At 37.8% G+C, this 27,357-nt stretch overlaps 1 protein-coding gene and 1 pseudogene across 2 annotated transcripts in view; one reads left to right on the top strand and one right to left on the bottom strand.

Annotated features, from left to right (window-relative positions):
• Nucleotides 1–21,042, bottom strand: part of LOC149218041 (uncharacterized) — a 58,499-nt gene extending 37,457 nt beyond the window's left edge. Inside the window, exons 1-3 of one of the 2 annotated variants that reach the window (XM_089382337.1) lie at nt 20,813–21,042; nt 19,824–19,912; nt 19,517–19,614 (exon numbers count right to left, since the gene is read on the bottom strand). In XM_089382337.1, the coding sequence (XP_089238463.1) occupies nt 19,517–19,614; nt 19,824–19,912; nt 20,813–20,822 (197 nt within the window). In that variant the 5' untranslated portion in view covers nt 20,823–21,042. Of the gene's footprint in view, nt 1–19,516; nt 19,615–19,823; nt 19,924–20,502; nt 20,565–20,812 lie in introns of those variants that run through there. The other variant, XM_089382336.1, reaches the window with a different exon arrangement.
• Nucleotides 21,043–25,163: 4,121 nt separating this feature from the next.
• LOC149218040 (receptor-like protein 4 pseudogene) lies at nt 25,164–25,607 on the top strand (annotated as a pseudogene).
• Nucleotides 25,608–27,357: the final 1,750 nt, after the last annotated feature.

Below are 27,357 nucleotides of genomic sequence, written 5' to 3'. Positions count from 1 at the left end.
GAGCTTGGAGATGACTGCTGTAGAGGGGTCGAAGTCAGGAAACCAGGGGGTTAGAAAAAGCCCAGCTGAACCCCAGAACCAAGGGCCTCCCTTAAGGCTTTCTGATAGTCTTCGCTTGATTCAAAAAGCACCAGGAAAAAACCTTTTGAACATAAGAAGATTTTACACTTTTTAGTCCAAGAGGAATGGACCCATTGATAAAGATCTGCTATGCGAGGCCATAGGCCATTAAATCTGCAAATGAGTGCGGATTCTGCAAAGCTCTGGTAGCGGCTTTCAACCCTAAGATTAGAGAAGTCGATGGAGGGAATTTCCTCTGATTTGTCTACCAGAAACGGCTTTGGAGCTTCATGTAGCTGGGATGCCTTTGAAGAGAACTGAGGTTGGGCAGCGTTTTTGCGTGCTGCATCTTTGTAAGAGAAAGATGGGGCAGAGGAGGTTTGCCCAAATGAACCACCTCTTAGACGGAAAGAAACCCCAATATACGCGTCCTTTTGAATGTTGTAATAAGAAAGAGGAAGGGAATGCATAAGCTGCTTACCCTTATACAGCAATCTGAGGCAGGAGGAGGGAATCCCCAACCGGCATTCAAGTTTTTGCAGAAGATCCTGCACAAGATCTGTTGCGCAAACCCATAACATTGTCGTTTTGCCGGAAAGATTAACTTGGATCTGGAATGCATGAGGTTCTTCCGGCAGATCCAGCTGGTTCACGATCGAAAGCTGCTTCAGAGTTGATCTCGTCTGAACTTGCCTCCTGCAAGCTGCTTGTCCATCGATCTGGGTTTTTTTAAGGCCCCAAGATCTTCTGGGCTCCTGCTTTGATGGTTTACCTGCAGATCTGATCATCTGACTACCATGCATAGTCTGTACTCCCGATTCAGAGCAGATCCATGACCCTTGGCATCGGATCTTGAGGATTCGAAGGCCGCAGATCTGTAATAAAGGCAGATCTGTGACCCCATTGAGCAGATTTAGAACATTGAGTACCAGGATTTGGGTTCCATGCAAGATGCGCCAGGATTTAGGTTCCATGCAAGATGCCTGAGGCCAATCTATGCCTTCTGGGAACGCCGGATTCTCTGCCACAAAGAAATCATCCAACGCAAAGAGTACCAGAGTGCCGAAAGCTATTGAAACCCTCGTCTCCAACTCGGGATCTTTGGGAGCAAAGTGGACGGGACTGGCCGCATGAAAAACGGCACCACAGCCATTGATGGCAGCGTCGAAACTGCCTTCTTCGATTAGATCTGCTCTGAAGAGCTTGAGCTTCTCCCCACCTTCTGAAATTTCCAGGAGATGCTTCACCTTTGTCTTGTTCTCCGGATCGCGCACTGTAGCATGGACAGTGTAGCCCTTCTCGAGTAGACGCTTGACCCACCAGGAGGCTATGAAGCCTGTCGCTCCCGTTACGCAAACCATCGTTGTAGGACAATCTTTTTGTACATAGGGTGATTGTTAAGATAGCAAGTCTCTCTCAATTCTCAGGCTGCTGGTAGACTGTTGTCCAAATTGAACATCCAAGTAAGAACAGCCTTTAGTGGAATCGAAATTGGTGAGGGGCTTTATCTTAATGTCCCATCAATGGTATATTTAGTTGTTGCCAGAAAGTAGCCTGCTGCCTGATGCAAAAATGTTATTAGTAATTAGTAATTACATAGATTGTTGAAAAGTGTGTTATTAAGTAGCTTAGATTAATGTTGTGTTTCTGAAATAATTGCACAAGGAATGTTAAGGTAGAAAGTCTACCTTTACCGGTAGACTGTTGTCCTCATTGAAAATCTAAGCAAAAACAGCGTTTAGGGAAATTAAACTCTAACAGGGGTATACAAGTACATGTTATTTTTTTATTTTTCATTGTACATTTTGTTTATAATGTGTTTTTTTGTCTCTCGTATTAATCAGGGAAATCAAGGACAAGTGGTAGTTCAATACCAACAAGTGGATATGAAAATTCTTTTCTTCCTCCAATTTCAAGTGGTCAAGTCCAACAAAGCACAAACCCTAAGAAACCCTTGTTAAAGTTTGTGAAGAAAATTACTAAAAACAAGAAAAAGAATAGTGATGGTTGTGAAGAATGGATGTGCACATTGTGTAACCATGTGTTTAAAGGAAGCTACACTAGGGTGTGGCATCATCTTCTATCCCTATCTGGTGATGGGGTAAATGGTTGTACATGTACTATTGAGAAAAGGATGGAGTTGACAAAGCTTCATATGGCTGCCCTAGGATCCAATGTAATGAACTTGGACAATGATTGTAATTTTAAAGTACCTAGATCTTCTTCCCATGATATGGAAGATTCAGTTAATCAAAATGCATCAAACCAATTTGAGTCTGTGGGGGGGTCTACTTCTGGGAGGAGTAAGAGGCCTGCTAGTTTTGTTCAAGAACAAATTTCTAAAATATACGATGTATTACATAGGGATGAGGCTGATGATGCTATTGCTGATTTTTTTATGGCAAATGGAATTTTGTTTAATGCTACCCGTTCTCCACATTACAAAGAAATGGTGCGAAAAATCATAGTTGTTGGTCCAGGATATGCACCTCCAAATTACAACAAAATGAAGACATCATTGTTAGATAAGGGGGTGACAAGAATGCAAGGGCTTATGGACCCCTTTAAACAATCTTGGATTTATTCAGGATGTTCAATAGTTATGGATGGTTGGACAGACATTCAACAAAGGCCATTGTTGAATATTATTGTTACATCTCTAGTTGGGCCCTATTTTTTAAGAGCAATTGATTGTAGTGGGAAACTAAAGGATGCTACCTTCATGTTTGAAGTATTGAAAGAAGCAATTGATGAGCTTGGTCCTTCAAATGTAGTACATGCAATCACAGATGTAACCCCTGTTTTCAAAGTAGCGGGTTCAATGGTTCAAAGTCGATATAGAGATATCTTTTAGACTCCTTGTTGTGTACATGGCTTGAACAATGTCCTCAAAGACATTGGCAAAATATTTTAAATTGCAAAACTCATCATTTTAGATGCAAGAGATGCACAAATGTACATTTGCAACCACCATGCCTCTCTAGCAATCTATAGGATGAATTCAAGGAAGAGGTTTTTGAAACCTGCAGAAACAAGATATGCTACATACTTCATTATTCTTCAACGTATGGTTGAGGTGCATGCATCCTTACAAGCCACTGTTGTTTCCCAAGAGTGGAATGCATGGTCTGAATCTAAATCAGTGCAGGGAAAGAAGATAAGAGAGCAGCTTTTCAATGATGAATGGTGGTCTGATTGTAAATATGTTGTTTCTTTCACAAGTCCAATTGTGGAATTGATTAGGTATGCAGATTCTGATTCCCCCACCATTGGAGAAGTTTATGAATGTATTGATAGCATGGTAGGCAAGATAAGGCACATCATTCGAGACAAAAACCCCTCTTTGGAGGGAAGAGATGGATCAAACTCAATACCTCTCTTCACATGGCTGCTTATGCCCTTAATCCAAAGTGATATATGGAGAGACCAAACAAAGTTCTACCCATTGATGATGAAGAAGTGAAACAAGGCTTTCTTGATGCCATATGCAAAATCTATACACCTAATGAAGCAAATGTAATGCAGGAACAATTTATTGATTTTGCTACCTTAAACCCTTCCACATTCTCTCAAGATGCAAGGGTGGACATCAACATTTATGCACAAAAGAATCCCATTGGATGGTGGAGAATGTATGGGGGGAAAGCCCAAGAGCTTTGAAATCTTGCCTCACACTTGCTATCTCAGGTTTCTAGTTCATCGACAGTTGAAAGGAATTGGTCCACTTATAGTTTCATTCACTCTGTTAAGAGGAATAGGCTTACCTCTAAGAGAGCAGAGAAATTGGTTTATATGCATAGTAGTCTTCGACTTCGCTCAAGGAAGCTACCTAAGTATTTAGAGGGCCCTGCAGCAAGATGGGATGTTGATGTTGAGGATGCTTCTCAGATTGATGATGATGAGGATAATCCTTCACCAAATGCAGGTTTAGTTGGCATACCTTTAGGTAGCATTGCAGGTGATCTTGATATTGATGATGGTGATGGAGGAATTGGAATGCCTAGCGAGGCTCAAGGTTATATGGATAGTCTTGACTCTTGATGCTGAAGATGCACTTTATGTTTTGGCCTTTGAGCATTTTTGGACCATGTGTTTCTTTGCCACTTTGGGCATTTGCCCATTTTTTACTATGTACTACATTGGGCATGCTAGCAATATGAATATTAATATGATGAGTTCTTTGATTTTCACTATGTTTCTTAAATTCAAAAGTGTCCCTTGAATCATTTACATTTTCAAATTTTCAGTTTTGAATTTGATATTCATATAATGAATTAAAATTTTAAATTGATTTTAATATTTAAATCTGTTGATTCATTATTAATTTTGATTATTATATAAACTATATAATTAAAAAAAAAACTTTTTTTATTTTTTTATTTTTAATTTTTTTATTATATTACCACTCCCGATTATGCCGTTTCCTATAAATTTTGCAGAAACCTTTAGCCGTTCCAGACACCCGTACCCAAGTTCCCAACGTTCCCACGTTCCAAAAACTTATGCAACATCCTATTAAACCCTAATCTTAAAGTGCCTTCCTTGCATGGATAGATGAGCCTAAGTGAAGTGTGCCTCTCCTAGAGATGAGCTGAAGCCTGCAAGCATGAATCCTCCTAAAGATTAGCACCCTAACTTGATTCAAAACAAGGGATTTATAGCCCATTTGCCAGACCAACATGAATATTATGTGAAAATAGCTTATAATCTCTGTTCCTAGTCTTGTACAATGATTTCACTCTTCAGAATGGCTTGTTCTTGGGTGTAACATGTACACAAGCAACCAACTATATGTTGAAAAATGTGTAACTAGGTTCGGTCTTCATAAGTATGAAATGTATCTTTTGCAAATTAAAAAATGAAAAGAAATTATTATTATTATTGGAGCATGGGTTTCATGCTCAAGTTCTATTATTTTATAGGTCAAGCACCCATTGAGTGCTTCTAGGGTTTGTCCTAGGTCTAGAAGTCAAAAAGTCATTGTCATATATTGAAGACCCCAGTGGGCACATTGTAGCTTTTAAAGAAGAATTATTTTTGTCTTTAAAGTGTCATAATACCCTCCAAGATCAAGTCGACCTAATTGAAGAGCCATGTCTATCCCTTAAAGAAGCCTGTATAAGGAGAGGAACTCGTCCTCCAAAGACTCACTCACTCATATCTCATTCTATGCGAAGAAGATGTCGAAGAAGAAGGACGAAGTGTTTTGGGCCTAGTTCTCTCTCTCTCATGTGCTAGAAAAAGCTAGGGTTTTTGCGCAAGGGTCTCATCTAGTTCGATGTTGGAACAAAGGAAGGAAAGAAGGCAAGTGAAGGCTACTAAGGGTATCTCTCTAGCCCTAAGTCACAAGGAAAGGCAAGCGAAGGATAGAAGAAGGCTCTAGGAAGAAGATTGAAGTTCCCACGTGTGGCAGCAGCAGTTGCAACAATTGTTGGGGAGTCAAAATTTCAGATTTGCAGTAGGAGGTCAAAGTTCTTGCAGCTGGAGGCTGAATTGGTGCAATTGGAAGATATTTACCTTGGTTTGGCAAGTACAAAGTTTGCACATTATCTCAGGAAGTTGATCTTGACCTTGGAGGGTATTGGTCTGAGTCATTATGTCATGGTATTCGTCAATTAAAAGATATATAAGAAGAGAAGAGATTTAAGGGTTTTCCCCTCAAGAGGAGGGGTTTTGGCCCTGGCTTGTAGCCTATACACTGTGTCACTATTCTTATTTTTCTGGTAGTTGTTTGATGTTTTTCACATTATAATAATCAAGATCAAAGCTAATAAGTAAAAAGATAACACAAACAGTTATCAAGTTGAAGAGAATTAACATATTCATTGCCCTATTGAATTCTCAACATGGTATCACAGCTAAGGTTAGCTAAGGGCATCATGAAGATCTCCTCTATAGTGAAGAAGTTCATCAAGAAGTGTTCCAAGATAGCAAGCCATCTCAAGAAAGGTATCAAGAAAGCATGGAGTCTCTTATTTTCTTCAAAGAAGGTATCAATCAAGGAAAAGGATGAAGGTCTCTTCTCAACTCTCTCTAGCACATTCCAAGATGAAAACATTTGGGTAATTGATAGCGGTGCATCAAGACACATGACTGGCCATCCCAAACAATTGAAGACCTTATCAAAAGGTAAATCCACTTATTCAATGGAACTTGGAGATAACAAGAGCTATCCCGTAAGGGGTATTGGATCGACCTCTATAAAGCTGGAGAATGGAAGCAACATCCACCTCAACAACATTCTATTTGTTCCAGGTTTGCATAAGAACTTACTTTCCATTTCAAGCTTAGAAGATAAGGGTGATAGAGTAGCTTTCATTGATGGAAAGGTTGTTGTATGGAGTAAAGACTCAAGTATAGAAAAAGCTAAAGTCATTGGCATTCGAGAAGGAAGACTTTACAGAATGATATCTCCTTTAGCCCAAGCCCCAGTTCACATTGAAATTAGCCCATGTCAACTCTGGCATAGAATATTTGGTCATCTACATTTCAAAATCCTTCCAACTCTAAGTTCCATAGTAGATGGAATACATGAACTAAAAGAAGATCGTGAAAGAGTATGTAAGGGATGTGCATTGGGTAAGAATACCAAGAGACCATTTGGAAGCAATGCTTCATGGTCAAAAGAGATCTTGGATCTCATTCACTCCAATGTATGTGGCCCTATGACTCCTAAATCACTTGGAGGTCATCTAAATTATGTCACATTTATAGATTATCATTCATGAAAGACCTAGGTTTACTTAATGAAAAACAAGGATGAAGTATTTACAAAAATTCAAGAATACAAAGTTGAAGTGGAGAACCTTACAAAAAGAAGAATCAAGATATTAAGATCTGAAAATGGAGGAGAATATACATCCAAGGATATTATAGCATTCTATAAGGAGTCTGGGATTAAGAGGGAGCTAATAGCCCCATATAATCCTGAGCAAAATGGAGTTGCAGAACGGAAGAATAGATCCATTGAAGAAAGTGTAAAAGCAATGTTACACGATCAAGATCTACCTAAGTTTTTGGGTGGAGAAGCCACGAAGACAGCTGTTTACATTCAGAATCGAAGTCCCCACAGGTCCCTAGACAACAAAACTCTAGAGGATGTGTTCACTGGAAAGAAGCCATCTGTAGATCATCTTCGGATCTTTGGGTGTTCTGTATATATCCATATACTAGAGGAAAAAAGAAAGAAGTTGGATGTGAAGGGAACATTTGTTGGGTACAACAACTCATCTAAGGCCTATAGGATCTACATAAAAGAAGGACATCACATAGAAGTCATATTTGATGGAAGTATAGCATTCAAGAAATCAAAAGAACTTCCCGTAGACTCTGATGATGAAGAACTTTTGGTATTTGAGGAAGAAGTTGACAGGGAAGAAGAAGAATCTCACCATGAAGAAGAAGGTCCTGGTGAACATATTCAACCCATGGTCATCCCAGAAACAAGGAAAATACCTAATTGGTTGAAATCTACACTAGTTGATGCAGAAGGTCATGGGGCAGCGAAAGGCTCATTTAGAGAAAGCAAGAAACCCAAAAGATACTCTGCGTATGTTGCATACATGACAAAACTAATAGAAGCAGAACCATCCACTTTTGAAGAGGTTGTCAATCATCAGGAATGGAAAGATGCCATGAATGAAGAGTATTAATCTATAATGAAGAATGGAGTGTGGGAGGTCATACCTAGGCCCGAAGACAAATTTGTGGTTACTTCCAAGTGGATCTATAAGATCAAACATGCGGCAGATGGAAGTATAGATAAGTATAAGGCAATATTTGTGGCTAGGGGTTTCTCTCAACAAGAAGGCATTGACTACGAAGAGACATTTACTCCAATAGCAAGATACACAACAATTCGTTCATTTGTCTCTCTGGCAGAATCGATGGGATGGAACATCCATCAGATGGATGTCAACACTGCATTTCTGAATGGCACAATAGATGAAGAAGTCTATATAGAGCAACCCTTGGGATTTGAAGTTAAAGACAGGAAGGTATATGTTTGCAGATTGAAGAAAGCATTATATGGCCTCAAGCAAGCACCAAGGGCATGGTATGCTAGAATGGATGCATACCTACAAAGAATAGGCTTCACAAAAAGTTTTGTTGATCTGAACCTTTATATCAAGGTTATAGATAGAGAACCTATAATCATTCTTCTATATGTAGATGATCTTCTCTTGACAGGTGTAGAAGGTCGAATTGAAAAATATAAGAAGCAACTAGCAGCAGAATTTGACATGAAGGATCTTGGGCTGATGCATTACTATTTGGGACTAGAAGTCTGGCAAGGACCTGATGAAGTTTATTTGGGTCAAGGAAAGTACGTGATCAAGATGCTGAAGAGGTTTGACATGATGGACTGCAAACCTATGACCACTTTGATGATCGTAAACTTCTAGAGACTAAGGATTTTGAATCAAGCCCTGTGGATCCTTCCAAGTATAGACAACTAATTGGCTCTCTGGTGTACTTGGTGAATACTCGACCAGACATATGTTTTGCAATGAATATTCTTAGTCAATTCCAAGTGGAGCCAAGGCATGATCATTGGATAGCAGCAAAGCATATTCTGAGATATCTACGAGGAACCATTCATTACTACCTGAAGTATGACAAAAGAAATAATGTCCACTTGATAGGATATACAAATTCTGACTAGGCAGGCAGTGAACAAAATGGATGGAGCACTACTGGAGGATGTTTCAGTTTAGGGTACTCCATGATCTCATGGATGAGCAGGAAGCAAGACATAGTTGCGTTGAGTAATGTTGACGAATGTATTGCAGCCTATGAAGTAAGCAGAGAAGCAGTCTGGTTGAGGAAGCTGTTATCCAACCTGTTTGAAGGACCGATGAACCCTACACTCATACTTTGTGATAACACCAGTTGTATACGTTTGTCTGAAGACCCAGTGTTTCATGGAAAGACAAAGCATATAAACAACAAGTATCACTATATTTGATCTATTTGAAGGACCGATGAACCCTACAGTGATACTTTGTGATAACACTAGTTGTATACGTTTGTCTAAAGACCCAGTATTTCATGGAAAGACAAAGCATATAAACAACAAGTATCACTATATTCGAGAGCTAGTACAAAATGGTGTGTTGCAACTACAGTATATCTCCACTAATGAGCAGGTAGCTGACATATTGACAAAATCTCTTCCGAACAAGACACTTGTGTACTTGAGGGACAAGCTTGGCTTGGTTGATGTATCATCCCTAATTGAGAGGGAGAGATAAACACTACATTCTTGTCTTCAATTGGGAAGAAAAAATGGAGGATTGGGTAACCATCTAGGATTCGATACTCTTTGAGGATGTGGTAGGGCATCCAAGAAAAGAGTAGTCGTGGACCGATATTCTTTGAGGACTGGCTATCCAAGATAAGAATAGTTCAAAGAAGGTCATACTCGGTGAACACCCAGGTAGAGTATGTACCTTGAGAGGCAATGATGATGGTGTCTATAAATCATTGGTCTCGCCAGCATTGTGCTCTAATCATGTGGAGAGATAGAGTTGTTAGTCAAGGCCTTGCTATGTGACAATGTTGGTTAACATGATGCTAGACAGATGGGTTACCAATTCGACTCTTTTTGTGAGATCTCTTCAGATTGAGAATGACCATTGACCTCTTATGAATACCTCCCTAGTTAAGAGGGAGTGTTGAAAAATGTGTAACTAGGTTCGGTCTTCATAAGTATGAAATGTATCTTTTGTAAATTATAAAATGAAAAGAAATTATTATTATTATTGGAGCATGGGTTTCATGCTCAAGTTCTTTTATTTTATAGGTCAAGCACCCATTGAGTGCTTCTAGGGTTTGTCCTAGGTCTAGAAGTCAAAAGAGTCATTGTCATATATTGAAGACCCCAATGGGCACATTGTAACTTGTAAAGAAAAATATTTTTGTCTTTAAAGTGTCGGAATACCCTCCAAGATCAAGTCGGCCTAGAAGTTGTCAAGTTGGCCTAATTGAAGAGCCATGTCTACCCCTTGAAGAAGCCTATATAAGGAGAGGAACTCGTCCTCCAAAGACTCACTCACTCATCTCTCATTCTATGCGAAGAAGAGGACAAAGAAGAGGTCGAAGAAGAAGGGCGAAGTGTTTTGGGCTAGTTCTCTCTCTCTCATGGGCTAGAAAAAGCTAGGGTTTCTGTGCAAGGGTCTCATCTAGTTCGATCTTGGAACAAAGGAAGGGAAGAAGGCAAGTGAAGGCTACTAAGGGTATCTCTCTAGCCCTAAGTCACAAGGAAAGGAAAGTGAAGGACAGAAGAAGGCTCTAGGAGGAAGATCGAAGTTCCCACGAGTGGCAGTTGCAGTTGCTGGGGAGTCAAAATTTCAAATCTGCGGTAGGAGATCGAATTTCTTGCAGTAGGAGATCGAAGTTCTTGTAGCAGGAGGCCAAATTGGTGCAATTGGAAGAGATTTACCTTGGTTTGGCAAGTACAAAATTTGCACATTATCTCAAGAAGTTGATCTTGATCTTGGAGGGTATTGGTCTGAGTCATTAGGTCATCGTATTCGTCAATTGAAAGATCTATAAGAAGAAAAGAGATTTAAGGTTTTCCCCTCAAGAGGAGGGGTTTTGGCCCTGGCTTGCAGCCTATACACTGTGTCACTATTCTTACTGTTCTGGTAGCTATTTGATGTTTCTCACATTATAATAATCAAGATCAAAGCTAATAAGTAAAAAGCTAACACAAACAGTTATCAAGTTGAAGAGAATCAACATATCCATTGCCCTATTGAATTCTCAACACTATAAACCTCTATGTTCACTATTCTTCAGCAGGCATGTGAGGATGGTATGTTGGCTAGCTCTAAGGCTTGAACGTTTGGTTGTCTTATGCAGAGACCCATGTCCTCTGAATGGCTACAAGACCTCTATTCTCGGTGTACCCTAAACACAAAAACCAGCTAACAATGACAATAATAAGACTCTAATTGCAAACCTTTCTATCTAGGATTTAATCCATTTGCTTATCTTCATCTATAATCTTCCCAATCACCAACACTATTGTTGACACATAATCATAGGGATTAGGTGAACAGCTGTAATTAGTGTAAATAAATAATAGAAGAAATGGAGAGTCATCGGAAGATGAACTGAACAGTCACTCCCTCTTGTATATAATAATGAACAACCTGAATGAATAAATCAATTACATTTTGAGGAGTTACTTCCTGGTCTGACATGGTATCAGAGCCAGCGCCATTTTTGGCTTCCGTCTCTGCCTTGTAACTCCCTTCTGCCATTTTTTGCAGTCTCTCATTTCTACAGTCTTCCCCATTTATGCATTCTTCCATATTCTTTGTCCCGCGTTATGCCATTTATGCAGTTTTTCATATTCTCTGATTTGTGTTAGTATTAAATGCTATGTATTATGACAAAGCAATATTGAGGCCTGAATGCACTATGCTATTACCAGTGTTGATAATATCGGTATCGGGAAAATATCGGCGAGGGTCCAAAAAATATCTTATCGGCAATATCGGCGAAAATATTGGCAAAATATCGGCAAATATCGGCAAGCATAAAAAATGCATAATATATTCATTTTTTTAAGATTTTTAAACATATAAAGCAATAACAACATGAAATAAACACATTGGCACATAAATATGAAGAAAACACTGATATATATGATGTCAAATAGAAATGATACATCAAAGGCGATACCAAATCCTGCTGATCCCTAATAATTGTCCATTCAAGGACTCAAATGTGGAGAACCAATACAAAATAACATCACATATATAAAAGTATCTCATCATCATGAGTTATATGGAGCATAACAAATAAAACTAGCAGCTATCTATCTGAAATCACTGCCCTCTCCCCTTTTTACGAGAAAACATGATGGGTTGTTTGTCAGGCATGCCCCTAGTAGTAGGAGGCCCTGACCCTGCCTCTGCACCTAATGTCAAATAATGAGTGCTAGGTATGGGGCTATGCTCTCCTATATCTATAGCAGATGGTGTTGATGCTGATGCTCCCGCAGTGTTGCACGTTGCAGCTTATCTAATCAAATTAAAATATAATTACTTCTCAAAGTTCATAGTTCACTTTAAAAAAATAAATAGAATCAAAATTTACTATTTAGAAATTAGAATGTGATATGCTTGGTCTTGATTCTTGAATATTCAATGTTCATTGTTCATGTACAACTTACAAGCACATAAGAAAATAACTAAAGTCTAATCCTATTGATTTCCTCTGCCCCTCTTGCGAGAAAATGCCACAGCTTTCCCTTTCCCTCTAGATGTAGATGCCGGTGCTGGTGCTGGTGGAGTTGGCAGTGGAGTTTGCTATGCTCTAGAAGCTGAAGAACTAGAAGTAGGAGCTATAGGAGGTAGACCACGCCCTCTACTGGTGGCAGGGGCAGCCCGGGCAGGTGGTGTCACCTGGAAACATTACAATCTCCCAATCCTGAAATCCTAAAAAACTTATAAGTCTGCTGCATTTTGAATGAAATCTAAAATTCTACTTTCTCCATATGAAATCCAATGAGGCCAGAAACACTCTCAAACATCCTGAGTCATTTCATGGTAATGTTAGAAATTTAAGTAAAAGGATGAAAATGAAGATTAAGGAGAATGTCACTTTTACTTGAAGAATTTAACATTACCATGAATAGCATATCAATACTAGGGCCTAGAACGCTCAAACCCTCCTTGGCAGCAACCACATAGCTCTCCCCTTCCTTCTCCAGCAATCAGAAATGAAAATGATATGAAAAAAAACCAAAATCAGATTTTTATAGGCCATGCAGAAATTTTTTACAGTCACCGAGCGATATTTTCGATCGCCGCGCGATATTTTCCGAAATATCGACAATATTTCGGAAATCGCGCGATAATTTCAAAAGCCGAAAAATATCGCGATATTTTGTCAGCGATATATCAGCTCACCGAAAATATCGCGATATTTCCGAATATCGTCGATATCTCGGTGATATTATCAACACTGGTTATTACCATAGTCAATTTTTGAATAGTCACTCCACGACTTGCCATACGTTGCCTCTGTTCTCTCCACCACCGTCAACTCCCCTGTGCACATATGCGCTCATCGCTCTCGGTTTTTCACTCCCATCGTATCCCATCCTCCCAACTCAAAACACTGTTGCTGCAGTTTGGTAAGATACACCGAATTCTAATTCATTTTTCGTATTAGACTGTTGGTATACTCTCGGTTGAACGACACATCTCTGTTGTTTGAAGGTCAGTCCATATACCACGTCGGTGTTGAATGGTCCACATACTCTTCTGTCATAATATATAACGCTTCCACAGATCTCGGTCCTCTCCCTTACATATATCGCTCTGCTCCTACGCTGCTCCATGGTATCGTTGCTCCGTCCATCAAGTCTACTAAGGCTCCCGCAAAAGCAAAGCCCGCAGCGAAGGCTCCCGCGGCAAAGAAGGCCAAAAAGGCCTAACCTGTATCGAAGCCTAAGACAGCTAAGAAGGTTGCAAAGGCTCCTACTGCAAGCAAGACCGCTGCTACCAAGCCAGCCAAGGCTGCTAAACCAGTTGCCCCAGCAAAGAAGCCAGCTGCAAAGAAGGTTGCTCCAGGTTATATACATTAACATTGTCCGGTTATATACGTTGAACGTTGTCCTTCCTTCATTACCACCTTCTCCAATAATACCTCTGTCTTCATATATCAGAATCAGTTTTTTTTTAGGAGTAAAATTTTGCAGCAGAAGTATTTTTTTCCACAGTACACAGATTTTACAATGCATTCAATAATATCTATTGTGGGAGTGGTTCTCAATGGGAAGGAGAATTATCCTGAATGGTCGCAGAAAATCAAACACACTCTCATTTTTAATGAGCTGTGGAAAGGAGTGTGTGTTGGAGACGGAGACAAAGAGCCAGAACAGCCTACCTCAGACAAGGAATTCGTCATTTGGGAAAATAAGAACAACAAGGCCTATGCATTAATTGCAGCATCAATAAATGAAGAGGTGAGTCGCCATATTTCGCCATTTTCAAATGCTTTCGAAGCCTTACAAAAACTGAAGTAACTCTATAACTCACACTCTACACTTGAAGTTGTTCAACTCATGATTAAACTCTTCACCCTTGAATTACAAAACAATGATTCTCTTGCTCTTGCATCAAAAGTAAAATCTATAATGCATGACATCAAAGTCACTAATGTTGAACTGGATATTCCTCTGATAGCTTTTCTCAAGGCACTTTATCCCACTTACTCAAATTATCTTGAGTCATTGCAAGCAAACGAAAACCTCAAAGATATTACCTTTGACTCCCTTGTGAAAAAATTTGCTGAAAGAGAGAAAGCTTTTGGTAAGAAGACAGCTCCCGAGCCTTCTGAAGAGGCTGTGTGCCTTGCTTATATAGAAAAGAATCTTGCTCGAGATTCTTCCAGAGGAAGAGGTGGTCGAAGAGGAAGAGGAAGAAATTTCAGAGGCAGGGGGGGCAGACACTTTCAAGGAGAAAAGTCAGATTTGCACTGCATACACTGCAAAGAGATGGATCACATGATGCATCCACATGCAAGCTGCCTTGGTACAGAATTGAGCAGGAAAGAAACCAACCCAAAGGTAAAACTAATGACCGAGAGAAAGGTAAAGCACCTGAATCCGCTCAGTATGTTGTGGCACACTGTAATATTGGAGTAAATGAAGGCTTATTTAATGCTTCACTTGCTTCTTGGAAAAATGATTGGTTGCTTGATTCAGGAGAAACTTGCCACATGACTTTTAGAAGAGATTTTTTTGAAGAATTTACTGACAATGTTGACGAAGCAGTATACTTTGCAGACAAATCAAAACTCAAGCCATCAAGGCTTGGCACAATCAGGCTTAAATTGTCTGGTCTTCCAAACTTTCTTTTGCATCATGTTCTATATCTCCCACAGTTGAGGATAAACTTGTTGTCCTTGGTCCACATCCGCTAGCAAGGACACTCCATTCATATGTTTAATGACAAGCTTGATGTGAGAAAAGCATCAGACCACTCACTTGTCATGACGGGGATAGAAGAAGAAAGGCTTCTCAAGCTACAGGGTACCTCTGCTCGTACACAAAATTTCTCATACAATTCTCATTATGAAGAAGGTACATTTCCATCAAGTTTATTATGGCATGCTAGATTTGGACACTTGAACTATGACAACCTCCGCTTGTTGAAGAAAAATGGTGTTACTGGTTTGCCTACAATTCCTAGGAAACTTAAGCAATGTGATGCTTGCATTCTAGGAAAGCATAGCAAACAGTCTTTTCATGATTCACATTCTAAAGCACATAGAAAACTTGAACTCGTTCATTCAGATTTATGTGGTCCAATGCCTGTTCCTTCTGCAAATGGAAATAAATATATGATGACATTTATTGATGACTGCACCAAATGTGTTGGGTTTATTTATTGAAAAACAAATCTTATGCTTTTCAAACATTCAAGAACTTTCATACATGGATTGAAAATGATGCACAATCTCATATTGGCTCTATTCGCACTGATAATGGAAAAGAATACACTTCAAATCAATTTGAAAACTATCTTCGCCAACATGGGATCAAACATCAAACAACTGTGCCTTATAATCCCCAACAGAACGAAGTAGCTGAAAGAATGAATAGGACAATCTTAAATATGGTACGCTCCATGATGTTTTTTAAAAATATGAAATTGATGTTTTGGGCTGATGCAGTTCTATGTGTTGTATATGTAAATAATAGATGTACATCTAATGCTATTAGAAACAAGACTCCTTATGAAATGTGGTATGGGCACATTCCTTCAGTAAAGCATCTCAGGGTCTTTGGTTCCACATGTTATGCCTTGATACCAAAGGTACATGGAAACAAACTTGGTGCAAGAAGTCGTAAGTGTATCTTCCTAGGGTATTCAAACACCTCCAAAGCATACTGTCTCTAGGATGAAGCAATAAAAAGTTTGTTGTATCTAGAGATGTAATCTTTCTTGAATCATCCAAAACTGACAATGTTGTTGAACGGCAACTTGATCACTTGGATAGATTCGCAAATGCAAAATCATTTCAAGAATTTGATAATTAGATTCCACATCTTGAAGGGGAGATTCCTATACTAGACCAATCTGTGGAATCTTCTTCCGAAGCACTCTCTCCCCCGCATGAAACTCCAACAACAGATGATACTTTGAGTGATGTGATTGACAGAATTGGGAGACTCAATCTTGATTCAGTTCCAACTCAATCAATGGAGCAGCCTGGACCATCTGAGAAAGGTTCCCCAAAGTGGCTGACAAAGACACTTGAAAGTGTTCATCCTGAAGAGGTTGGAAAGACAGGAACTAGAAATTCAAACCGATAAAATGGAGGTGATGTAGATGACTCTGATTCACCTGTTGATATGGATGTTTCTTATGATTGTGAATTGAATTTATCTAAAGATTTTGAACCAACTTCCTTCAAAGAAGTTGCTTCTCATGATGAATGGAAAGAAGCAATGCAAAAGGAGTATGATGCCCTGATAAAGAATGGCACTTGGAAGCTAGTTGATCCTCCATTGGGAACCAAACCAATTGGCTGCAAGTGGGTCTACAAGAACAAGTATAAAGCTGATGGCTCACTTGACAAGCACAAAGCCAGGCTTGTGGCAAAAGGTTTTGCACAGAAGGAAGGGGTCGATTATGAGGAGACGTTTGCCCCCACAGCAAAATGGGCTACCATTTGGACACTCTTTGCCCTAGCAGCTCAGAACAGTTGGAAAGTCCATCAAATGGATGTAAAAACTGCTTTCTTGAATGGATATCTAAAAGAGAATGTTTTTATGTCTCAGCCTAAAGGATTTGTTGTGAAAGGACATGAACATAAAGTATGCAAACTTGTGAAATCCTTGTATGGCCTCAAACAAGCACCGTGAGCCTGATATGAAAAACTAACTAAGCATCTTCTGAAACTCAATTTGAAACATTATGATCTTGATGATGCAACTTTGTTTGTCAAGAAGGTTGGCAAAACAGTTGTATATCTTGTGGTATATGTAGTTGATCTTTTGATGACAGGAAACAATGAGAGCTACATTGCATCCATAAAGAAGGAATTGAAGAAAGGTTTTGAAATGACTGATTTGGGCTATGTTCATTACTATCTTGGCATTGAAGTAACTCAACATCCGAAGTCCATATTCCTTTCTCAAAAGAAGTGCATTGGAGATCTGTTGAACAAGTTTGGCATGATGACTGAATGCAATCCTCTAACTACTCCAATGGAACAAAACTTAAAGCTCACATCCATTGAAGGAAAAGAATTTGAGGATGCAACAAAGTATAGACAACTTGTAGGAAGTCTCAACTACCTAACTACTACCAAACCAGACATTTCGTTTGCTATTAGAATCCTCTCCAGGTTTATGAAAAAGCCTTGTGAGGAACATTGGTCTGTTGCAACAAGAGTTCTAAAGTACTTGAAGGGAACTCAAGACTTTGGAATCAAGTATACACAGGTGGGCGACTTCAGCTTGATTGGATATTCTGATTCAGACTTCGATGGAGACAAAGAAACTGGGGTATCTACTTTAGGTTATGCTATGAGTCTTGGATCAGGAGTTGTCTCTTGGAGATCATGCAAACAATCAATTCCAACAGACTCCACAACAGAGGCAGAATATGTGGCAGCAACAAAGGCAACAAAAGAAATTGTGTGGCTCAGGAAAATTCTTGAAGATGCAGGTAAAACAAGTACAATCGACTCCACTCATGATTGACAATACCTCAGCAATAAAGTTGGCCAAGAACCCAAAGTTCCATGATCGAACAAAGCACATCAATACAAAATATCATCTAATTCGACATCATGTTGAGGCCAAAACAATCCATCTTCGTCATTGTTCCACTAATGAACAGATCGCAGACATCTTCACGAAAGCGCTTGGAAAAGAAAAGCTTCAAAGATTCAGAACGATGCTTGGACTCACCAACATCCCTTCAGATTAAGGGGGGGAATGTTGACACCTAATCATAGGGATTGGGTGAACAGCTGTAATTAGTGTAAACAAATAATAGAAGAAATGGAGAGTCATCGGGAGATGAACTGAACAGTCACTCCCTCTTGTATATAATAATGAACAACCTAAATGAATAAATCAATTAAATTTTGAGGAGTTACTTCCTGGTCTGACAACTGCTTATAAATCTGGGGTGTAGCTTCTCTTCTTGCTCCTCCTCTTGAGGTATGGAAGGATGGTTATACTAATCAAATAGGTTGTGATGTGTCCTTTGTTCGATAAGCTGACAACATCATGATGAGCATTCCCACCCACAGATATGTTTGTCTCTAAAATAACTGTATCTATGTTACTTTCTACATCTCACTCACAACATTGCAATTATCAGATAATCCAAAGTATATCAAGGAAGTAAGTTAGAACGATTTCTATATAACTAAGAATATTATAAAACTTGATTTGCATCGCAAAGTCTCAAACCACACAGCAGAACAACCAATGCAATCTAACAAAATCTAATAATCATTCCACATGTATCTAGATATCCTTTAGCAATGAATTTCTGGATTAAAGCATTGCAGCAATGTACCACTAATACATCATCCAGACCATTGGCCGGACCATCAATTTCTGTGGCAGACCCATAAAAATGGCCTCTCCTTCCACTCACTAAAACAAACAAAAACATCAAACTGTCATTAAGTTCACCTCCATATGATAAACCTACTAATGAGTGTTGAACCTCTGTGCCTGCAGAATGCATGCCAGCACACTACCCTTGGTTAATATACACCACATGCCATTGACACAACCAGCTAAGCACACCAATTGTAAAACAATGGTTCTATTCTGCAAGAGCCTCTAGATCTATATATCATAGCACTCAAAGATGTGTATGACATTCAATTTTAGGTTGTAGTTTACAGACATTTTATGTTAATTACCAATTTGCCACTATAAAGCGAATTAATTGGAATATACCAGCTGAAGGCAGGAGTAGTAGGTTTGTCGTTTTACAGACTGAGTCATCGACTTAACCTTAAAAGCTTAAACCAATTACTATTCAAATTTGTGAACTAATCGTAAGCACTGAATCAGTTATTATCCAAAATCATGATACGAGTGCAGCCATTTTTTTGTGAGCACAGATACCCAGTTGAATATTTTAAAACATCTTCTGAAATGGATGTGCACTGGACCTTGAAATATGTTGATTTTATATTTAGGTCATATGTATTTAGAGTCATTACAATAATGGAGTAACATCGTTGTTACCACTAAAACTCAATACGTTTCCCTTTTGAACATGTTACCTTCCAATTATTTACTATATTGCATTTGAAATTTGAATGCTTCTTACAAGAAGTAAGACCTGTGTGTGTCAACAAAAATGCTTCATAGGGAAATAATTTTCAATAAATTCTATGGAATAATTCAACCGTGTTAAAAATGCACACAAACAAACAATTGGGTGTATACCTTTCCATACGACACTCCAAATACTTTTTCGAAAGAGGCCTACATTTCTCAGATTTGTAGTTATTGGATTTGAGGCATTCCATGTAAGCCTTCTTTTCCTGATGACAAAATAGACGAAAGCCAAATGATTGTCAGTTGAAAACAGAGTAATTTGGTGACTGTACATTGTTGTGGCACGATTTAACACTAAACATTTACATGTGACAAAGCATCTTTAGAAATCCCATACTAAAAATTCCAATTTTAAAATTTCAAAATTTGACACCATGAATTGGACGAGACAGGATCTGGCCTCTGGAGATCTTACAGAGTCGCATTCATGAAAATGATCTAAAGGGAAAACACCCTTTTCTGGTGGAATAGGTTTCAAGCCTCGGTTCCCACCAAAAGCACCCCCTGTCACAATGCTAAGAAACATAAATAGTCACTAAATGTCTGAATGTAGAGGTCAACAATACAAGATTTTCAAAATAGAACGAGAAACAAAAGTAAGGACCGCTTATAACTGGCAGATTTCTTTCGAAAGAAGAGATATGTTACTTCCTTGGAACTTATATAAAAGCGAGGACTATTAGCAATTGCTTCAAGTAAAGAAGCACCTAAATTTTAGCAAAAAATAGTCAGGATGAACCTAGCAAATTTGCTTCGACAGACACCAATGCAAACCTGGGAAAAAAAATCTAACACGGCATATTTGACAATTGTGGAGTGCTAAGGAACCCTAAGTCGAACAACATTGGTTTCTAACCTGCAATTTAAATGTCTCTGAGATGAAATCGAGGGCTGTTCAAAATATGGTCCGTGATATCTATAGTAAAATAAACTTGAGAAAAGGGTTAGCTATCTCCATGTAATGTTCCTATTTTGTCATTCAATTAAATTTCATAGGAAAAGTAAAACATTGCATATGTAGAAAGGAGTATTTTCTCTATAGAAATTCTAGCATAATGCTTGATGGGATGGTCTAGAATGATTTGCAACCATACATTGGATCCACTGAGCAAGGAGAGAATGTTAATATTTTAACTTTCATGGATATTTATTCTGAGAGCTAAACATTCACGAAATGTGGAAATTTTGGGCAGTGGAAGGAGAAATGGTGAATACTAACTCGTCGGGAGGGAACAAAAGACACGATTTTCTTTGCACGTGACTGGAGGGAAAAATGTATTAAGGGATTACTTGCAATCTTCAAGAGTGTCAATTTATGAATCTTGCTTCAATAGTGTAATATGTGTAGGAGTCCATATAACCTATTTGTTAAATTATTAGAGAAGGTTCAGGATAGAAAACTACCTGCGTTCATGCTACTGGTTCTGTCCTTGATCTAACTGATAGTGGATATGCTTGCTCTGTAGCTAACTGAATATGCAGCCGAATACAAGAGACGTACTAGGTGGGAGGTTTCCTTCAAAATTTACATGCCTGCGTTATTTTCATACAAGGTTGAAAATAAGACCAGCATAAAGCTGTTTTTAGTTTTGGGAAGCGGTTTACCATGGGTTTTGAGAGGGGGATAGAAATACAAAGCTTTTAAATGGTTTAACTTACTACCCGTACCTGGGTGCAGGTCAAAAGTCTCAATTAAATTGCCTAAAATTTAAAATAATAATAATATAAATATTTTTAATTATTTTAGTTTAAAATTATTTTTATTTTAAAATAAGATTATTTTTTATTTTATTTTGACTAACTCAACTGTATATTATACTACATTACAATATTTCTACCATATTGGATCAATGGTATATTATATTACATTACAATATTTCTACTATATTGGCTTAGATAATTTGTAGGTGTAAAAAAAAATATTAATAATTTAATTTTTCATTTCGAAATAAGCTAAATTCTACATAAATACCATGAATTTTCATAAACCTAAAGCTAAAAACCATTGACTAAGTCAAATTGCTATATTCTACATGAATACCATAAATTTTAAACCTGAAGCTAAAAACCATTGACTAATTTACGTTAACTACATAATAATAATAATACAATTTTTAGTTGTATTATTTTAGTTTAAAGTTACTTTTATTTAATAAAAATCATAATAATAACATACAATTTTTATTTTTATTATTGGAATTTAAAGTTATTTTTATTTTAATATACGGTTATTTTTATTTTTTTTTGACTAAGTCAATATTTTTACATGACATGACATTACATTACAACATCTTTACCACACTCAACTAGATAGCCTTTAGTGCAAAAGTTCATGTATTAAACAAAAAATTATTAAAAGATATAAATATAAATAAAGTTTTAATATGATTTAGGATTTTTTTTTCTTCAAGCTTTTGTGATCCATAATGAATTAAACTAGCGTTTGCACCAAATGTTGCAAAAGAAACGTCGTAAGGCATAAATTCTAGAAGAATCGTGACATATAGAAAATCACTCAATATAAAAATTAGTAAACAGTATGCCATTCAAACAAATATTTATACAATTTGGCCATCAATATCAACCTCTAATAGATTTCATGGGTGATACCTGCCTCTTATTCTTATACTCATACATCCTGGTAAATAAATGACCAACTTATGAGACTTTGCAGAAACCAGAGCTGTTGTGGATGGATTCTCACACAAAACAATCTCATACGCATCTCCATATGAACTCGTTCCTTCTGCCATCATCTGCCAAAACATGGCTCCTCCACCTACTCCTCCACATTTAGGAGATGCATATACATGTTCATAAACCACATCAAGTAAATTGTCTCTCTCGCTCGTGTGAAATCATGGGTCTTTGTCAGATTTCCCATACTAACAAAACTAGTTTTTTCAATATCATGCTTCCATCTTCAAGGTGGCTCTTTATCCAACTCTGCAAAAATGAAAGTTGGGTCTCCTCATCTACCCCAGCAAGCCTTTAAAAGTTAAAATCACAGTTCAATATATTAGTGAAAACTCAAACATTATGACCAAGCAATGAACACTTGTTACTAGAATAATGAATTGCATGCCTATAAGATTACATGAATTAATGCAACAACTGTTGTGACTCAATCAATTTCTGTAAAAACCCAACATCTCGAATATAGATTGAAGTCTGGAGAATAGATCTAAGTTTGTAAGAACCTATCAATCTCAAGCTTTTAATCACTCCTATACAATATAAACATAGGAAGAAAAGATAGAGACTTACCATATGACAGGATAGGAATGAACTATTGCAAAATAAAGTCAAATAAAGTCCTCTGATTTGGTTATTGGTGATGAAATTTGTATTGATCTCTCTTTTGTATTCTCCATAAACCTTCCAAACCAGCGTCGAGAAGATGGTTTCCATCATCCATGTTTCTCATGACACCACACATGGAATAGATCTAACATTTTCTAAAAAAAAAAAATTCATACACTACTTGAAGAATTCAAGGAAGGGCCATCCTATTTTCCACCTATTTTCCTATACGAAAATCACTTTGCACTTGAAAAAGGAAATCCCCTCATTGAATATTTAATACATTCACCACCAACCCTAAACAACATAGGACACAATAACTTTTCATGTTATTTGTAGCTAACCTATAATATACTATAAAATTTAAGAGACAAAATTAATCTAATAACGTAGAGAAAGTATGGAAACACCATAATCAAAATAATTAACACACACATTCATGGTGGACATTAATCATCTTTATCCTAACAATTGAAGAGAATTCAAAGGGGATTAATAATAATCAAAATACCAAAAGTTAATCAAAATACAAGAAAGAAAAAGTTAATCAAAGTAGAAGAAGAAGTGAGCCGAAAAGGTAGAAGCACATATTGTGTTTATGACTGCGATGGGAACTCCAAAACTTATAATAGTTAGATAACACTAAAAAAGATTAATAATGTAGTTTAAAATGTTTAGACTTCCCTTTTTTAGTAAACATATTTTTGGATAAATTTTATCCCAAATAATACAATCTAAAAATATTGGAACAAAAGATTTGAGTTGTTGAATCTCTAAAATGAAGCGTCTAGCGAGTTTTTCAAAACTTCCTATTAATTTTTTAAATAAAAATTATATTTTAAGTACTAACAAAATTACTAAAACATAATGATCTCACTAAATTTCAATGGAAAAAATAAAACCTTTAAACACTTTGACTTCTTCAAAATTAAAAGAGAAAAAATTTAAAATCATAAAATTATTAATTATATAAATATAAAAAAATTTAAAAACAGTAAAATTACTAATATAAAACATCATTTAAACTTTTTTTGAACTTTTCTTAATTATTATAATGATATTTAATAAATTATTAATTAATATGAAAAGAATTTAAAAAAAAAAAAAAACAATTATTAAAAATATTTAAAAAGTAATCTTTTTGTTTCTAAAACAATAAATACAAGTGTTGAAAATTTTATTAAAACAAGAGCCACAACAGTGGCGGAAGTCCCTGCCGAGAAGGGGAAGGACCATTTACCGTTGACTTGGATGCTTGCTTAGATGTCCTATTCAACATGAGGACCATTTACTTTTGACTTTGCTGCATGTCGTCTCTGACATTTGCTTGATCTGCACTTGAACTGGATCTAAAGATTTAGTCAGAGGCAAAGAGCTCTTCTTTGGATTCAGAACTAAAAACTAGATTTAAGTTCTCTCTTTTAAGATTAAAATCCCAAGCGTTGACAGAAATGGAGACGTGCTCGTAACGATTAAATCTAATTCCCTTACATCCCGCCATGATTTCGCCCTTAATTGATCGAGTTGAAGATTTCTTTGGGCTTTTTGGACTACTAAATAATTTTCTCGTCCGAATTGTTCGCATTTAAAGATCGATCACTTCAGCTCTCATAAATGTTTGGGCGTTGACTACATCGAGCGATGAGATTCGAACGCGTGATCGGCGTGGGAACACAATCCACGGGAACCAACAAACATTACTGTTGTATGACTGTAAAAAGGCAGGAAAACGCCATCATTGCAATATCTTACAGTTCTTGGACTACTGTGGAGCCCCTGAAGACGCCTCATGGTTCGAGCCTGTGGAGATCATGGATATCGTCTTGGAGTTTTACGGTTCTCATTGACGTTATGTCTCCATTTCCGATGAAGTTTAGGCTCTCTGTTAAGGAACCATATCCTAATCATGCATAAGAGGTTTCGCAATCGAGTTCCGTTACTGAAAAATGGCGAAGGAAACAGTCAAGGTTGTCTTTAGATTGACCGCAGTGGCGTGTATTTGTGTGTGGACGAGCATTTACACAGCATTTTCACAGAATGCAGGTAAGCTCAAAGCCACATGATCTCAGTTAAGTTAAAATTCCAGAATATTTTGAAGGTTTTCAAATTTCAACTTCAGAAGCCGATAGCTTCAAAATTTGACAATTCAAATCATATTTTGATTAAATTCTACTTCTTAAAGTAGTCGAAAGAAGAGTATAACAACATTTTTGGTTTTGCAGAGCCGTTGGCCATTCGGATCAGCTGCAGTTCATGGGAGAACACACATCCCCCCCAAACGAATATGCTCTGGGTAAAAGACTACGGTTACACAGGAGACTCGTCCGCAAACGCCACCACCACGAGCTACATCGCTCCTTAGCTCAAGAAACTCTGTTTCTTTAAGCTCTCGGACGGTCCCGAGAACTGCTACAACGTCACTCGTCTACCGAACGACCATTATTCCGTTAGAATGTTCTTTGGCCTCAACGAGGACGTTTTGGCCGACCGCGAGCCGCTCTTTGACGTCTCCATTGAAGGAACACAGGTTTATTCTTTAAAGCCGGGCTGGAGAATGAACGACGACCAGGCATATGTCGAAGCTTCAGTTTTTGTCTTGGACACTGCTGCCACTGTTTGCTTTCACAGCACCGCCCACGGTGATCCTTCGGTAATGAGCATCGAGATTCTTCAGCTTCATCCACAAGCTTATGATTTTGGGGCTAAGTGGGGGGATACTGCCATATTCAGGACTGCTAAGCGGGTGGACTGTGGAGCAGACCAGAGCATGTACGACGAATCCTACAAAAAACCAACTTGCGCGGCATATCAACCGTCCTTTGCATCAAACAACTTGAAGCCGATAATAAGACCCCAATTATTTTCCGCACCAAAACTTTGCATAAACTTAGGTTAAAATGCCAATATACCAAAAATATAACGGTCAAACTACTCGGCCAGCGATCGATCAATCGCTAATAGTCCCAGGCAGGGACTAATAATAACATGAATTTGTTAAAATTGTAAAGAAAACATTTATTTTTTAACTATGGAATGCTATAACTTTGTTTCAAAACAAGAGGGATCCAAAACCCAATCGAGAAGAATGAAAGAATGAAGGCTGTTCTGAAAGCAATGAAAATGAAGACTTGACTGATACTTCAATCTTTACTCCGTTGATTAAAAAAATATGAAATTTAGTCATAATGAGAGCATAATCATGCATATATGTTTCTTTATCTGTTGATATAGATATATATATTGCTGCTTTACCATCTGTCAGAGCGACCTCTTCCAAGTGCTTGATGGACCAAACAATATGAAAAAGAACAGAGGAGTAATTTTTTATAAAAAACTGAAGCTGCATGTGGCTCTAAACACAACCTTTCATTCTATATTTAATCCTCACAACATTGTAACCCATGTTTTATGCAAAATCTTGAACAACAAGTGGTAGCTAGCAAGGCCCTTTTAGAGTCTGAAAGTTCCTCACATTGAAAATGCCATCTCTCTCTGCGTTTGGGAATGGCTATTGAAAATTGCACACCCCTTTGGTGTCAACGTCGACGACTGAAACTGCACTTCAAATCGCCTTTTCCACCTGAAAATGAAAATGAGAAACAAGAAGCTGCACATGTTTAATGTTATGTTAAACTGTCGGGAGGAAACTCTATTTCTTTTCAAAGTAAAAGTAGAGAAATCTTCTGTAAATGTTAAATTCTTACCATCAAAACCCTAACTAATGCGAATAACAGCAGAGATATGCAGTGATATCCCTACAGATTTCTAGGCTTGCACAAGACCTATGGATATAGGCAGTTACTAATAATATCAGGTGAATAATAATCGGAAAGCCGGTGATTATTTGACCAGATATAAGCGAGATAGTAGTGGGTAAGCTACGACTTAAACGAGCACTGTTTCTCCTATCACTATTGGCCAAAGGCCGAGGAAACTGAGTAGTAAAAGTTGCCACATCCACTTCACACTAATTCGACCTTTGGCAACCGACAGCTTCTTCGTTTAAAATGAACCTGAAAAATGAAAAGGATACCATCTTGTATTAATGCGCAGATGGACCCGGAATCAAGATGACTAGTTAAGCTTTTGTGCTTATTGCAGTTGGACCCGGAATCATGATGAGACAGAGGGATCTAAAACCATTCAAAAAGAAGTCGGCAAACCGTTTTAGCAATGAATTGTAACCACTTTGATCGAACGGCTGAAATTTTGGCAATCGTCTAACATATCATCCTATGGCCCATAAAGATGACAGGTGGGCAAAGAGGGGAGTTAATTTCAGAGGGAACGCCTTACGACGTATCAAAGTCTTTCGGTAGAAATCACATGAGAGAATTTTTTGGCTGACGCGTTTCGAACCAACAAGTGTGGTTCATCATCAGGACCAGACGAAGAGGCATGGTAGGACTCGCTCCTCTGCTTTGGCAGAGCATGCAGATAAATCTAAGCATCACATCTGCATTGAGGAGGCCCAAGTCGTTGCTAAGGTTAGCCATTTCCATCATCGTAAATTGAGGGAGGTCCTAGAAATTGAAGAAAGACCCAATAATTTGAAGAGATGATGGTTGGAATATTAGTAGAAGTTGGGTCCATGTCTTGTCCTCCTATTTTTTAAGGTTTCTTTTTGGGATTTATTTTGTTTGTTT

This window comes from Pinus tabuliformis, chromosome Q (assembly GCF_031772625.1).
Source record: "Pinus tabuliformis cultivar Carrire ecotype Pingquan chromosome Q, CPIR1, whole genome shotgun sequence".
NCBI classification, from domain to species: domain Eukaryota; kingdom Viridiplantae; phylum Streptophyta; class Pinopsida; order Pinales; family Pinaceae; genus Pinus; species Pinus tabuliformis.
The sequence above is the reverse complement of the archived record's forward strand: the minus strand, read 5'-3'. Positions and strand labels throughout refer to the sequence as shown.